This window comes from Anolis sagrei, chromosome 1 (assembly GCF_037176765.1).
Source record: "Anolis sagrei isolate rAnoSag1 chromosome 1, rAnoSag1.mat, whole genome shotgun sequence".
NCBI lineage: Eukaryota > Metazoa > Chordata > Lepidosauria > Squamata > Dactyloidae > Anolis > Anolis sagrei.
This window is the reverse complement of record NC_090021.1, coordinates 186,399,626-186,415,952: the sequence shown is the minus strand read 5'-3', so window position 1 is coordinate 186,415,952 and position 16,327 is coordinate 186,399,626. Positions and strand designations below refer to the sequence as shown.

The following is a 16,327-nucleotide window of genomic DNA, read 5'->3' as shown; positions in this document are numbered from 1 at the left end:
AGAATACTCAATATGTCAAAATGTGAACACTGGTAGAATTTGGGGAAAATAGAATCTTGACATTTGGGAGTTGTAGATGCTGGGATTTATAGTTCACCTACAATCACAGAGCATTCTGAACCCCACCAACGATAGAATTGGGCCAAACCTCCCACACAGAACAGCCATGTGGGCCACAGCAACGCATGGCAGGGGATGGCTAGTGCGAGCATCTGGCTCGCACAAGGGACTGCGCGAGGTAGGTAAGGGGAAAGCGGGGGAAGACAGGGGAAGGGGCAGGCGGCGCAGCTTCGGGGCAGAGCCGCCTGTCCCCTCCCCGGGCCGAGCTGCCTTCCCCTGGCTTGCTGAACCTTGGGGAATGCGGGGGAAGGGTCAGGCGGCGCGGCTTCGGGGCAGCGCCGCCTGTCCCTTCCCCGGCCGAGCCTGTCTTCCCCTGTCTTCCTGAAGCCAGGGGAAGGCGGAGGGAAGGGGCAGGCGGCGCAGCTTCGGAGCAGCGCCGCCTGTCCCTTCCCCGAGCTGAGCCTGCCTTTCCCTGGCTTCAAGAAGGCGGGGGAAGGGGCAGGCGGCGCGGTTTCGGTGCAGCGCTGCCTGTCCCTTCCCTGGGCTGAGCCGGGCCGAGCCTTCAGGAAACCAGGGGGAGACGGGGAGAAGGGGCAGGTGGCGCGGCTTCGGAGCAGCGCTGCCTGTCCCCTCCCCGGGAGAGCCTGCCTTTCCCTGGCTTCAGGAAGGCGGGGGAAGGGGCAGGCGGTGCGGCTTCGGTGCAGCGCTGCCTGTCCCTTCCCCGGGCCGAGCCTGGCTTCCCCTGGCTTCCACTCCTAGCGCGGCTAGGAGTGGAGTGGGAGGCGCCCTGTGGCCGCAGAGAGCAGAGCGGCCAGAGCAGAGCGTTCCCGCGATTAGCAGAGCGGCGCCGGGTGGGCGTGGCCAGGCCAGGCCATGCCACGCGGGCCGGAGAAATGCCCTCGCCGGGCCACATACGGCCCGCGGGCCGTAGTTTGGGGACCCCTGCCCTATAGCATGGGGACAATCCATTTAGATAATTCTTTCCAGTCCAGCACAGAGATGTACTTACTGGAAATATCTGTCAGTCCTCATCTTCATAGATACAATCATTCATTGGAACTCACACTGGCTGCTGTTAGGGAGGGACAAAGCTTTCTCTCTGCTATCCTGATTGGTGCATTCTAATGCTGATGCATTCTGGGAAATGTAGTTTAGGGCAGGGCCTTTTAAATTGACTGGCATAGAGCTCCTCCCTTTCCAAACTACATTTCCCAGCATTCTGTGCTGTTTCCTGTAAACACTGCTCCCTCTTTTCCCCACTCCTAATGCTGAGACTTCATTAATTTAAAGGCAAAGCAAGGCACTAAGGCACCTTTTTGGCTTTGCTTTACTTCCTTGCACTGAAAAAGAAAAGGAAACGGACTTTGGGAACCTTCTGAGATTCACAAAACTAAAATGCAGAAGTATGGGGTAAGTTTTGATTCTTAAATTTTTGGCACAGGTCATGTCCACATGTCAGATATTGCATCATAAATACAAAATTTAATGAATATAACCCACATTTCAAGCCAAACAAAAATGCACACCTCTAGTAGATATCTGATGTGCATTTCTCATGATAGCCAGGAATGAATCTGTAGGGCTGTAATTCTTCATTATTGAAATATAATTTTCTTCCCACTACAAGAAGGCATTTGAAAATTGTACTCATGTATTCATGATTAGGGACATACTCTGTACAAAAATATTTGTGGTATTTTTGCACCGAAAACAGATTTTTTTTTCATCAGAAAACATTTCCTGCACAGAAAATAAAACCCCTTTACAGAAGTATTATTTCTTACTGAGAGAATGCTGTTTCCTGTGTTGTTTGCCACACCAAAAAAAAAAAAAAACAAAAACAAAAAAACAAACTGTGCAAATTTTGTGTGGAATAAATACAAAATGTGCAGATGAGCCCCTCGGCTAGGGATTCAAAAAGTTGAAGGCATTGTTTTCCTCTAAGCTGTTAAGTGTGCTGTTCAAAAAAAAAATCTATCAATTCCTATGTGCTTTCTAGAAGCATTTTGGAGGTTCTCTTTTTCTGATGGTACCTCCAAAAGGAAGGCTCTCTTATATGATAGACAGAACAGTGTGCAGTCTTCCAATGTGTTATTTGTACACATGGCTGAAAGCCTGAAAACTGACCTCATTGAAAGAAAGCAGCTTGCAAGACTATTATTCAAGTTATAAATCCAGCACACAACAGATGCTAGAGTTTTACTAATATAGGCGGAAAATCCATGTAATCCCTGCTTGACTTAATCGAAGAGCCAGGGCACTGCTTGAAATAAATCACTGGTTCTTGTCTAGAGGAAAATGATTTCAAACAAGTTGATTGTCCCATCTGTCCCAGAAAGCCTTTACATTTATTCAAGGCCTGCAGGCCATAACAAGTCACGCTCACTTTATAAAGTAAGTGATCTATATATCTTGGAAATCTTGGAAATTTATAACAGCTCTAGTTTGGCTTGAGTTTTCATAATGGCTAGTTGTTTAGGTTTGGCATAGATAATCTCGTGCAGTGGTTCTCAACCTGGGGTCCCCAGATGTTTTTGGCCTACAACTCCCAGAAATCCCAGCCAGTTTACCAGCTGTTAGGATTTCTGGGAGTTGAAGGCCAAAAACATCTCAGGACCCCAGGTTGAGAACCACTGATCTAGTGGCTTTTAATACTATTTAAACACAACATCTAATCCTGGTCATCTTATTGCATTTAATAATGAGTGATGGCCAAAGAGTCTTATACATAAATAAAACATTAAATCTAGTTGAGTCCCACTCTGCGGTGTGTTGCTCATCTCCATTTCTAAGCAGAAGAGACGGCATTGTCTGTGGACCCTCCTAGGTCATGAGACCGACATGACTGCATGGAGCGCTATTACCTTCCCACCAAAATGGTACCTATTGATCTACTAACTTTTGCATGTTTTTGAACTGCTAGTTTGGCAGAAGCTGGGGCTGACAATGGTCCGACGGATTTGAACCGCCAGCTTGCTGGTCAGCAAGTTCTGCAGCTTAGCAGTTTAACCTGTTGCTCCACCACGGCCCCATATACATGAATTTACTAGGCTTATTCAGTTGCTTGTGTATTTGAACTCAGCAATTAATACAATCCCAGCAAAGGAGGCATCCAGACCACTAACTTCTCTAATTCTATTTGGAAATTTTCAATTTTTGAACTGAGTGAATGCAGACAAAATATTTGGTTAAGTCTACTTGACCATGAATGTGCTTTGGATCTTGCAGATATCGATCAATAACAAAGATAAAGCATCTTTCAAGAAATATTGTCTAATGTTTTGGTGGAATCTCTTTTCTTGTGTGATGTACTTTAGGTCCAGATGCCTTGGTGCTTGCCTTTGAAATACACCATGTATGTCATTTTGATTATTTGGTTTAAGACTCATTAGTTATCTTTGGCATTTTTAAATAATGGTGTTTACGTGCTATTTTTCTGTACATATATTTTAGTCCAATTATTTTACACTTGGTGTTAGGAGCACAGTGGAATTTTTTTAAAAAATCACTGTATGGACCACCCAAACTATGTTTCACTCCACCCCCCCCCCCCCAAAAAAATATATATATAACACAATCTGTAGATTTAATCCAGGCAAGACAGAGCCACTCCTGGTCAGTCATAAAGCTGAACAGGGTATAGGGTTACAGCCGGTGTTGAACAGGGTTACTCTCCCCTGTTCGCCTGGACTCGGGTTCGCCTGGACTCATCACTGAGCCTGGACCACAGGTTTTGGTGGTGGCCAGGGGAGCTTTGGCACAATTAAAGCTTGTGTGCCAGTTCCACCCGTACCTTGGGAAGTCAAACTGGCCATGGTACTCCACACTCTGGTTACATCCCAAATAGACTACTGCAACATCCTCTACATGGGGTTGCCTTTGAAGACGGTTCAGAAGCTCCAGTTAGTCCAACGGGCGGCAGCCAGACTGCTTACTGGAGCAGGGTACAGGGGGCACCCAACCCCCCTGTTACGCCAGCTCCACTGACTGCCAGTCTGCTACCAAGCACAATTCAAAGTGTTCCGGCCCAGCTTACCTCTCCAAATGAATCACCTTATATGAACCATCTCAGAGGTTAAGATCATTTGTGGAGGCCTTACTCTCAGTCCCACCCCCATTGCAGGTGCACATAGTGGGGATGAGAGACAGGGCCTTCTCAGTGGTAACTCCTCAACTATGGAACTCTCTCCTCAACAAAGTTAGGTCAGCACCCTCCTTCCTGGTCTTCAGAAAAAAAGTAAAAACTTGGCTATGAGACCAAGCCTTTGGGCTGTAAGCAATACAAGAAATGATCAGGAATTATGTGCCATTTATATTTGATATTTGGAATGGCCTTGGACCATGATTTTTGCATTATGTGATTTTAATGTTTATATTAAAATGCTTTATACTCCATGTTTTAATGTTGTTATGTTTTTTATAATCTAACCGATAGCTATATGTTATTGTTGTTTTATGTTAGGTTTCATATGTATGTGAGGCATTTCATTTTGTCATAAATATGTTGGTAACTGCTTTGAGTCCCCTGTGGGGTGAGTAAAGCAGTATACAAGTGAATAAATAAATAAATTTTAAAAAGATTCCTGGTGCTCTAGGGGTAACAAAAAGTCACTAAAATGATCAATGTGTGTATTCTGCCCACTTCTGCTGTATTTCCTATTATGTCAGTATAGATGCACAAGAAACCTAGCAATTGGCAACTTGATGCCTTTTTTATATTTTGTAGTGTAACGTGCATCAGCCTCAAACAGCATGGCTAATAGTCAGGGATTGTGAAAGCCATGGTCAAAAAGATTGTAAAGGCACCAGGTTGTCCATCTTTCAAAGAAGAATGTCAGAAAAGAATGATATACAGTAGGGTGGCTTTCATTAAAAGGAAAACATGGCTAGAATTTCTATTTGCTTGTGTTTGGTGCTGTTAAAAAGTTAAAAGTCATGAAAATCAAAGTGTTTCCTGCAACGACTGAGCTTTGTACTAGAACTGTTGGCAGAAGTCCTGCTTCCTAACTTCTTTGATTCTTCCTAGGTGTTTTGAGGCAACCTTTAATGCTATATTTTTAGCTTGTCCACATATGAGATACTTTCGAGCTGGCTGCTTTATTTTGCCTGACTTCAGAAGCCAGAAGTGCAGGTTTTCTAGATGTTTTGTACTGTGTACTGACTTTATTACGATCCTATCCATATCTACTCATAAATAAGCCTAACTGAGCTCAATAGGACCAGCTGACAGAGAAGTATATACATTTTTCATGAAAATAGTTAATATAATCAATACATTCATGTGAGTGTGTCAGCATGTGTTTATGTGTTCTCTCTCCCCCCCCCCAACTTCTCTTTCCCTCCTTTGTCTTTCAACCTCATCAGACATCTTCTACTCATCATTTCCCCATTTCTTTACACTGCTGAAATGGAGTCCCATGGGGTCCATCATATGGTGAAGGGCAACTTCTTATGTTACTCCATGGGGCTTGTTTAGGCAGCATAGAGAAAATGAGCCCAGAGTGCCTTTGGGGGAGTGGGGGACTGTGAGGGAAACACAGACCTGAAGGGGGAAAGGATATGGGATGGCAAAAGACAGACCTTGACAGAAGGGAACACACTGTTGTCGCTGTCCCGCACTGTTTCCTGCTTTCCCTCACTTTCCCTCTGCTCATATGATGAAGACTCTAGTGGCAGGTACTGCTCATTGCTTAGATTATCTCCAGAAACTGTAGGGTTTTGCAGTTAAAATGTTGTCAAACTGCATTAAAGCAAAAGTTTTGATACTCACATATAGAGCTTTATGAGATATGTATATCCACAATTATATAGTGAGAAGATATGTAGAGAAGAACCAGAAGGCACCTGTGGTACTTATAATCAGATGACCAGTCCTCCACTTTACTTTTGATCTTCCCTGGAGCCATTTCTGGCCTTGTTCAGCCCAGCCCAGCCCAGCCCAGCCCAATTACTCATGGAAAGAGAACAGAAACATATATAATCAGCTGAAAATTGATAGAAGGTTGTTACAGCCTTCTAATTTGTTCCTCCACTTTTAACACTAAGCCTATGGAAGCAAATGTCAATCTTTGCCCTTTTCTTCTAGGGTGCATCTACACTAGAATAAATGCACTTTAACAACACTTTAAATTGTATGGCTCAATCCTATGGAATCATGAGACCTGTAGTTTTGCAAGACCTTTAGCCTTTTCTGCCAAAGAGTGCTGGTGCCTCACCAAACTACGAATCCCAGGATTTCATAGCATTGAGCCATGACAGTTAAAATGTTGTCAAACTGCATTAATTCTACAGTGATGCACCGCTAGTCAGGATTTCCCTCCAGAGATACATCTTCTAAATTCTTTCTCCTTGCTTCTATGAATCTTTCAAGTTGCTTACAAAACATAGTTTTTGCATATAAAGTCCTTGCAAGGAGTTTCTCTCTTATTAGGTACAATGTGCCATCTGCTACTTATCCATTTATTTTGACCACACTACATATTTATTATATGTATCAGATATTATGAGTGTAAGATTGAGTTGTGCCAAATCAACAGTTTTAAAGAAGTGATTGTAACACCACAAAATGTGTGTGCTATATGGATATATATATATATATATATATATACACACACATACATACACATATACATATACAATACATGCACACAAACATACAACATTCAGAAATAGGAATGCAAACTAAAAACAAGGTTTTGTAAATGAAAATATCAAGTTTTGACTCCAGTGATTGGTAGGTATAGTCACATACAGAGATAAAAGACTATGAAAAGTTTGGGAATTTAAAGCTGGTTTACTGTAGCAAGCAAACAAAAGGATGTAAAAGAACTAGGTCATGCTTACACTTTGACCTGGAATCAATCATATGTTCCTTTGATTTTTCCTTGACATCAAATTCACATGGTTTTGACTTATTTTCTTTCAAACCATGGTGTCCACTATTTTCCCCTTTGTAAACCATTCACTATGCTTTAAAAAAAGAACAGAGGCAAACATATACAACATTTATTTTGACTTATCTTATTCTAAATTCAAAATGCTACATCTCATGCTGCTGACCAGCAGCATGCTTCATAAATGGTTTAGACAAAACATACTTGAAAGACTGCTTCCTGGCTTGTTTCCATTTATGGCTTTTTGATTCCATGAAAGATACTCTCTATAGTCAGCAAGGACAGGAAAAACAATGGCTGAGGTTCTACATTGCCTATGGCATTATGTGTGTTAACACTTCCTTGCCTGAATCATCTGAAGCCACACTCAGTGATGGAGGTCTCTTCTGCTGCTGACTGGGATGAAATTCTCAGTTGCCTCCTGCCAGCCCATGAGCCAATGACACTCGGAAGGGTGACCCCTGTTTTAATTCCTTATTGTAGCCTTGTTTCCTGGTAGAAGGAAAATGTCATCCTGCTGCACATTGATTATCAGTAGAAGAGATCACCACCATTTCATGTGGTCGCGGGCTGTGAAAATAGGTTGGGAAGGCATTTATAACTGACAGTTGTCCCACAATTGTGAATATGGTGTGTTAGTGACTATTGTTACAGATGCTTAACTCTGGATTCAGTATGTTTTTGCTGAACCCAGGGACATTGTCAAAATGGTGTGGAAGAGCATTTGCTATGCTCTGTTGTCATCTCCTCTGTATCACCGCTGCTGCTGCTGCTGCTCCTAGTTAGTCAAGCTCTTGGCCATCATGGGTGTCTCTGCTGATGTCAGACAAGGTGCCCTGTGAATAACAGGAAGGATGGATGGTGGCAATCTTCTGTGGTTGTGGCTGTTGTTGTGTGCACGCACCATTCTAACATTAGCAGAGGTGATTGTGATGTCTAGGAGCTAAGACAGTGTTTTTGGCTGGCAAGGATCAGGAGAGGCATCAGTAGTGAAATGAACACAGGAAACAGCACTAGATCCAGTTGGACAGTGGATTGAGCTGAATTGAACCCTGTCACACTGTTAAGGCTGGTCCAAAGCCCCAGGATAATGCAAAGTTTTCAGCAAACTCTGGACTATCCACCACATTTCTAAAAGAAGAACCAAGTCATCTTAAGCTTTAACACCCTGTGATGCTCACCAGAAGCTGCTGTGCATCATGGTGATAGCCAGTGGTTTATCTAGGGCCAGTCTGGGGATTTGGGTTTATGAAGACAACCCCTTGGTTATTGTTCATGACTGCAATAAAGGGCAACAACCAATATCCTTTTTCTACCCTACACTTCATAAGAGAAATCCCCACCATCCTGCATAAAGTTCTGAGAGCATATCCTTCAAATGTCCCTATTTGACAGTGCCAGTTCCCATTAATCACCTCTCACTGCATCTTTTTAGCTGCTTTTGCACTCTGTCCCCATCTACACTTCCATATAAAATCCAGATTATTTGCTTTGGATTATATGGCAGTGTAGACTCATATAATCCAGTTTAAAGCAGATAATCTGGATTATATGCTTTGATAATCTTGATTATATGACAGTGTAGATCCAGCTGCATTTAGGTACTCAGCAGGTAATAAAGGAAATGAGGAAAATTGTGGTTTTTCAGTAGGCTCAGGCAGAAGTAAACTTCTGTAGGTCTCCTAACTTGTGCCTTTTTTCTCATTAATTACATTTGCTATCTTGACCATAAATTGATATTTCTTGGCTACTACACATGTCCCAGCTGTCATCTGTGAAACATTGCAGGTTATGTGACATCTAACTACTTAGCTTTTGGGACTCAAGGATAAATTGTGGGGAAAGGGTGGGGAAATTAATCAAATCATAACCTTGTTTTCATGAGGAGATATTATTAATATATTCATTGAAGAACTCAGGACAGGGTGCTTCATAAACCTAAACAAACAAATGAATAATACACTCAACAAATGTTATCTAATTTTTTGAAAGGTGGGAGAGGAGTCCCACCTGTATGTTTATGAGCATTTTCAGGTGGGACTCATTATGAAATGTTTAGCTTCTCTGAATTTAATGACAGAAGCCAACAGATAATTCCTTGGGGTACCTGTTTCATGCCTCCAGTTTGGATATTCAGTTATTTGCAATTTACTCTCTTTTTATAAAGTAAATTTCCTTTGAAGTGATGGAATTGTCTCTCCATTGAGAGAGCCGGAAGAAATGACATTCCATTTTTTTCAGCATTCAGATAAAAATGTTTCTTTACTCCCAGGCATCTAATGAAATATAAGTAGCTGACATTTAAATGCTTGTCTTAAGCCACATGTTCATGCATATTCTTTATTTGTTTATATAGTGTCATTCAGTTTGTGTATGTACGTATTTGTTTGTGTGACATATAAAATTTCCCTATGGCAAACAATAATTTGTTTTTGTCATGAAGTACTGTTTTATGCTACATACTGTTCACATTATTTTTAAAATGTTAGTATAATTGAATTGTAAGATGCCTCAAGTCCTTATTTCAGAAAGAGGCATGCAAGAAATGAAAATTATCACTCTGACACTATTCCCATCATCACCATAGTGACTTTTAAAGTGAATATTTTAGTCAGTAGGTTAGTAATATCTTTTAGGGTTCTTTTCTGTCCCCCGTGTTGTTCAACATTACATCAACATGGATGTTCAGGATGTTCAGGGAAAGGTTGTTCAGAGATTTAGGGGTAACTCTGAATAACTGTTTCAGTAGTACATCACTGCCTGTGGTCAGTAATCCAATGGAGGAAGGTTAACAATTCAAGACAGTCCAGAAAACAGGCAGATCAGGGATCAGAGATCCAGCTTGTGCTGGATTACACTCCCCCTGAAATCATAGGTTCACAAGGGGAACACACTTGGACTCAGTCCTAAGTCTGGAAGCTCAGGTTTCAGTGGTAGCCAAATTTGTATTTGCAAAATTAAAACAAGTGTGCCAGCTATGTTCATTGCTTGAGATATCAAATCTGGCCATAGTAACACATTCCTGGCCACATCCTGTTTGCATTACTGCAATGCACGCTATGTGAGGTTGCCTTTGGGAACTGTCCAGGAACTAGAGCAGGTCAAAAAGCTGCAGCGAGATGGATGATAAAAGCTGGCTATAGGGAGCATATAATTACTTTATTGAAAGGATTTTATTAGCTACCTGTCTGTCTTCTAAGCAGAATTTAAAGTGCTGGTTATGGTCTGTAAATCATATATGGCTTAAGTCCAGATAGTGTTCCATCCACTATCATAGGTACATCTCTTGAGGATTCGGGAGGCAGTTCTTTCAGGAAGGCTTGGTTGATCTCCTCTCTGCTCTCTTTTCAAATGCTATCTTATTGAAACAGGCCTTCAGTTTTGAACTAAGTTACCTAGTCCAAGTAGTATACTGTTTCTTAATATGTGATAAGTTTCAATGTGTTAAACACTTCTAAATTAATGATTATAGATGGGCTGTAAAGCTTTTAAAATATTTGTTTCCTACATTTGTTTAGCTATTTTGTACAGTATAAGCCACTTTAGATTCACTTTGGGAAATAGGTTGGTTACGCATTTATTATATAAAACTTAATAAATAAAGACATTTCTGCATTTCACAGGTTCAGCTGCCTTTTAGATATACAGTAAGTAAATAGATATATTTGCAAGAAAATTCAGATAATATATGCTTTTGGTCATGGGCAGGACTGAAGAAGCTTCATCATCATAGGTTTCAATGAAGGGGAGGGTTGGGGCACAGACTGATTTGAGGAATAACTTTCCTTTGTGGTCTGTCCACTGTCTATAAACTTGGGGACTTCTTTTGGCATTCAGTATCTTTCTTCTACCTGATCATCTTTGGAGACCTGTCCAGCTATATCTTTTAAAACAAAGAACTAGCTTTAAATTTAAGATGTGGGGCTTGTGAGTCTGACCATATCATTAGAAAGGGTGAGGAAGATGGCAACAACAGAAGATTGGGAAATGTTGTAAAGGGCAACCATTTACTCGCCTACTTAATTTAATATCAGTATCTATTTTATGGACAGGAACAGTTGCTTGTGGGAATATATTGCCTCAGATACAAAATATAATTTAGAGCACATTTACACAGATCATTTAAGTATTGAAGTAGTTTCATTGTGCAGATGTTTACATAGGAAAACCTGGAACCAGTTTGAGGCCACAATGGTGATTGAACAAACACAGAGTGCTGATATACATTAAGCGCTTTCTTTCTCATGCTTTTCATGGGCATTCACTGTCCAGCTGCTGCCATTTGAGGCCAGTGTAGATGGGACCTCTGGTACTATGAACCATAATGTGGGAAAGAAGAGGCAATGCTGCACAGCATTTTGGGCTGGAAATATTCCTGTTGAATACTTCTGTGTCGGCCTGTGTTTATGGCGGCAGTGAGGAGGATGTCTTTAATTGATAACTGGCAAACTGATTTATAGCTTTCCCAGCAGATCTCCTAAAAGGTATAATCCAGAACTAGGGCATCATGGGCGATCCCTAGATTATGTGTGAGTGGGATTTCTGCTCCCTCAACATCAGTCTCCTTAGCCCACTTCAGAATATAAAGACATCATAACATATTGTAGGGGTTGCGGTGACAGTTGACATAAGTTGTCTGTAGCTGTTTCTTTTCACTTTTCACTCGCCAAGAAGGCATAGTTGCTCCATTCCAGTCAATATGTGATCTCTGTGCCAAGGCTTCCAATTTGTAAACCAATCACAATACCTAATCACAGTCATAGACTGATTTTCTCCAATTCTTCTTAAGCTGCTCTGCTCTTTTCCATTACTTCCCAGTTCTCTATTTTCCTCAACTGCTGTTTGTGTATAAAGCCAATTTAACAATTATTGATTTAGTTACATCAATTATGTATTGTATAGTATTCATTGTTCAGAACAAAACAACAGTGCCTTCTCGTAATTTCACAGAAATTGTTAAAATGTGTAAGTATGAAATAATTTTTATTATAACAGCAACAGAACAAAAAAGGGCACCAGAAGAGACATATGCAATAAAAAGTCACAAGACTTTAAAAATACCCAAAAGTTTTGTCTTGACATTAAATAAAATGTTTTCCACTGGCTACTGAAAAGACCACAGAAATCAATTGCTAATTTTTTCTGGGAAAAGAATAATCATCATTTTGTTTCTTGAAATGAACCACCATTTTAGAAATTCAAGTCTAAATCTCACATGAACGCATGATTTGTTTGGATCTGAACCTCATCCTGCCTAGAAATTGTTCTTAACTTTTTGACCAAAAGCCTAGGATCTGAAGCCGCAGTTTATGTGCTACTTGTTGTTTCCTGTTCTATCTCAAATCATGGACCATTTCTCTCCTGATGCTACAAAGCAAAGCAAGGAGAGGTTTTTGAAGTCCTCACATGAATGTGAGGCCAAATTGGCCTCATTTGTCATAGTCATGTGATTTAAGTATTTATCATGTCAGAAGCAAATTGAGAACACAGTTACAATGTGCAGAAAAACCACAAACAAAGTTAAAACTTGTTGAAGTTAAATTTTATGTGATGAGTCATGTGATGAAGGCAGACTAATGCTATTTATGGCAAGTCTACCCTCATCGGGGAGCGGCATGAGCTTCCGCTGTCAGCCCTAGCTTCTGCCAACCTAGCAGTTCGAAAACATGCAAATGTGAGTAGATCAATAGGTACCGCTCTGGCGGGAAGGTAACGGCGCTCCATGCAGTCATGCCGGCCACATGACCTTGGAGGTGTCTACGGACAACGCTGGCTCTTCGGGTTAGACATGGAGATGAGCACCACACCCCAGAGTCAGACATAACTGGACTTAATGTCAGGGGACTACCTTTACCTTTACCTTTACCCTCATCACAGCTTCCAAGGGAATAGGAAGATTCCTGTCTCTTTTGATGGTGCTGAATAAAATTTAATTATATTCAGTGGGCACCATAGCAAACACTTAGTGGGTGAAAGATGGGCTTATGTGACAGTCTCTCTAGGTTCCATGGCCTGGGGGCTATTAAGGGGTTCCCCTTCACTCGAAAGGTTCTGTGGCTTGGGCCTTATATTTAAGTGGATGGGAAAGGAATTTGTTTGGTGTGTCTCCCTTATAAAACCGTCATGTACTTTTTGACAATAGGATCAATGCCATCTTGCTACAGAGAAGTATGTTCTTCCAAGGATTTTGTTATTTTTGGCAAACACAAATGTGTACAAAATTACTGCATACTTACAACCCCCTATCCCCCCCCCCCCCCAAAAAAAATTATATATTTGAAAAATATACTATTGGCAAAATGTATACCAAAATCATACATTTAAAAAACTTGCAGTATAACACCTGGTGGAAAGAATACAAAATCCATGCAAGAGGAAAGGGGATCTGACAACCTATCACAGAACTGCAGAAGATGGGAATTATTGTGAGTGCCTTGTGTGAGTGGAAACACCTTTCAACTTGCACAACATGAAATTGGATCTAAGCCATGATATGGGTTCTTAGATATAATTTGTACAAGCCAAGGTTGTATGTTATATTTGAATCGACCTTGGTATTTCAACCAGTTTGTTTTATCACATCCCTGTGCATTCAGCAATGCCACAAATGTGTAGAAGAGAGAAGCACCATATGTGTGCCTTGGAAGTTGTACTTTGTCAAGGCAACCCATTGTCTCTCACCCTGTTATCTTTATCGTGTTCCTTGTTTTCTGTCCTCATCTTCAAATCACTAGACAGCCAGCTTGTGCTATGCACAAATCAGATTCTGCTGTGGCAGGAGCAGTGTAGAATAAATATTGCTTCTTAGAGCAACTAGTTTTCAGAGGCCTATGAGATGTGACAGTATTCTGTTTAGCTGATAAATTGCAGTGTAGCAGGAAGGATTCTACAATGAGTATTGATTTCTTTTGTGCATAGAACTCATTTTGCCACAGCTTGTGAATTACCTTCATGAGCTGACAATCCATTAAGGATCACTTTGTATGTCTCTCCCTTCATTATTGCTTCTTTTACTGCTTTCTGCTTTACTGCCTTTTAAAATACATTGTCAAGGCAAACGAAAATAGGTAAAAGGGGAAAACTCTAATAGTGGGAAAACAATTTGGTTCTTGGTAAATGGTTTTATTGAAAAGTGGGAAAAGATCCTTTTTACTGGACAACGGCCTGCCAAATTGCTATTTCATTTTAAAGGTTAGGACTATATTGTGTTTTTCGAAATAGTAGGATTACTTTCATATTTGCTGTTCTATGCAATGTAAGAGTCTTTGGAATATGAAAGACTTAATAAAATCTAGGTGTTTTATTTTCATGATTGTATTTATCTTTTCAGCTCCTATTTGTCAAATGGGTATGTGAAAGAAATAAGAGATTATAGAAATATATTTGCTAAATCATAAATTCTCAAGTTCTCAACTCACATTATGCGTGCATTTCTTTTTCTCGAGTTGAACTAATGTGTACATATCATATCTGTGTATTACTATTTCATTTGATTAGTAGAGGAGACATGATAACCATGTATAGATATGTGAGGGGAAGTCATAGGAGGGAGGAGGGAGCAGGCTTGTTTTCTGCTGCCCTGGAGAATAGGACTTGGAACAATGGCTTCAAATAACAGGAAAGGAGATTCCACCTGAACATTAGGAAAAAAAACTTCCTAATTTTGAGAGCCGTTTAGCAGTGGAATTCTCTTCCTGGGAGTGTGGTGGAGGCTACTTCTTTGGAGGCTTTTAGACAGAGGTTGGATGGCCATCTGTCAGGGGTGCTTTGAATGCGATTTTCCTGCGTCTTGGTAGGGGGTTGGACTGGATGCCCTTGAGGTATCTTCCAATGCTATGATTTTATGATTACCTGATGTGTTATATTGTGTATATATAGTTACTCAAATATTTAAATCAAGACTGCTTTTTTTGGGATAGTTTTTAATATGGGTGTGTTAAACTACCCATGCTATATTCATATTTACTTTCAAAAAATAGCTCCTGACCATGAGCTTACATATTTTTCACATAGGAAAAATATACAACTACATAGGAAGTATATAGAACAGGAAAAGTGTCGATTGGAAAATGCTATAATGGTTTTTTACATGAAGGCAAAAGGCAAGGATCAGTGATTTCACCCTTTGCGATATGTGGAAGTAACAAAAATCAAAGAGAAGTTTTTTTTGTCGTGTCAGGAGCGTCCTGTTGTGAGAGAATTGGCCATCTGCAAGGACGTTGCCCAGGGGACGCCCGGAAAATTTTTGATGTTTTATCATCCTTGTGGGAGGCTTCTCTCATGTCCCCACATGAGCTGGAGCTGATAGAGGGAGCTCATCCGCCTCTCCCCGGATTCGAACCTGCGACCTGTCAGTCTTCAGTCCTGCCGGCACAGGGCTTAAACCACTGCGCCACCGGGTGACTTCATGAAATGTCCTACGATTTTATTTTCCTAATCGATTAACATGTTTAATGGAATTACTGCCACAGTAATTTTTCTGTTAATCTCATAATGCTCACCCACAACACTTTTAAATCTTTGGTTTTGGAAATACTCTTTTTTTTTAACTATTACAGTGAAATAAAAAAAACCTCACATTCAGCAGTTCAAACAATTCATTTTTGCATGAAGGAATGAAGCAATTTTAGGGGGAAATTGTTTTGAGGCAGCCCTCTCAGGAAGAAGAATCAGTTTAGCACATTGAGGATGCCCCAGGTCAACATCTGTTCATGGTCTTGTTTCACAATACCATTTGTGTCTTGTAATTTCTCAAAGGGAAAGCGGGGACAGTATACATAGGTACCTTATTTAGTTTGATTCGCTCAATAACCTGTGGTGTGAATTAAATTGAGAGAGAAAGACAATAGTCTTTTCGGTGATACATGTTTGAAATGGGATTTCAATTGAGGGATTCAGTCTTCCAAATCTGGCATTTTAGTTAACTAAGACATATGCATCCACTGAACTTCCACTTTAAAGGTCAGCATTACAGGCAGTATAATGAGGTGCACATGACACATTTAAACAAAATATTGCTAATATGTGGCTCAATACCTGAACGATGAAGAGATGTAGTCCATTACACTCCAGTCCCTTCTACACTGCCATATAATCCAGATTGTCAAAGGAGATGATCCAGATTATTTGCTTTGAACTGGAGTATATGTGCTATATAATCCAGTTCAAAGAGGATAACCTGGATTTTATATGACAATGTAGAAGGGGCCTCCTTCAGCATTTTCCCATATTATTCTGTCTATTTGTTTCAAATCTTCCACAGAGACTCTTCATCAAAATATCTTTTTTGTAGGTATAGTAATTTAGAGTGAGAATGGCAAACCTGTTGCCTGCAAGATTTCGTTGGACTGATACTCCTATCAAAAAAAGTCTCG

General features: G+C 40.6%; 1 protein-coding gene across 2 annotated transcripts in view; it reads left to right on the top strand.

Annotated features, from left to right (window-relative positions):
* Nucleotides 1-16,327, top strand: part of ZNF804A (zinc finger protein 804A) — a 263,923-nt gene that overhangs the window by 66,512 nt on the left and 181,084 nt on the right. Inside the window, exon 1 of one of the 2 annotated variants that reach the window (XM_060780221.2) lies at nt 1,299-1,470. The exons of the other annotated variant lie outside the window; for it this stretch is intronic. Within the exon in view, the coding sequence (XP_060636204.2) occupies nt 1,456-1,470 (15 nt within the window). The 5' untranslated portion in view covers nt 1,299-1,455. Of the gene's footprint in view, nt 1-1,298; nt 1,471-16,327 lie in introns of those variants that run through there. 2 annotated transcript variants of the gene reach the window in all.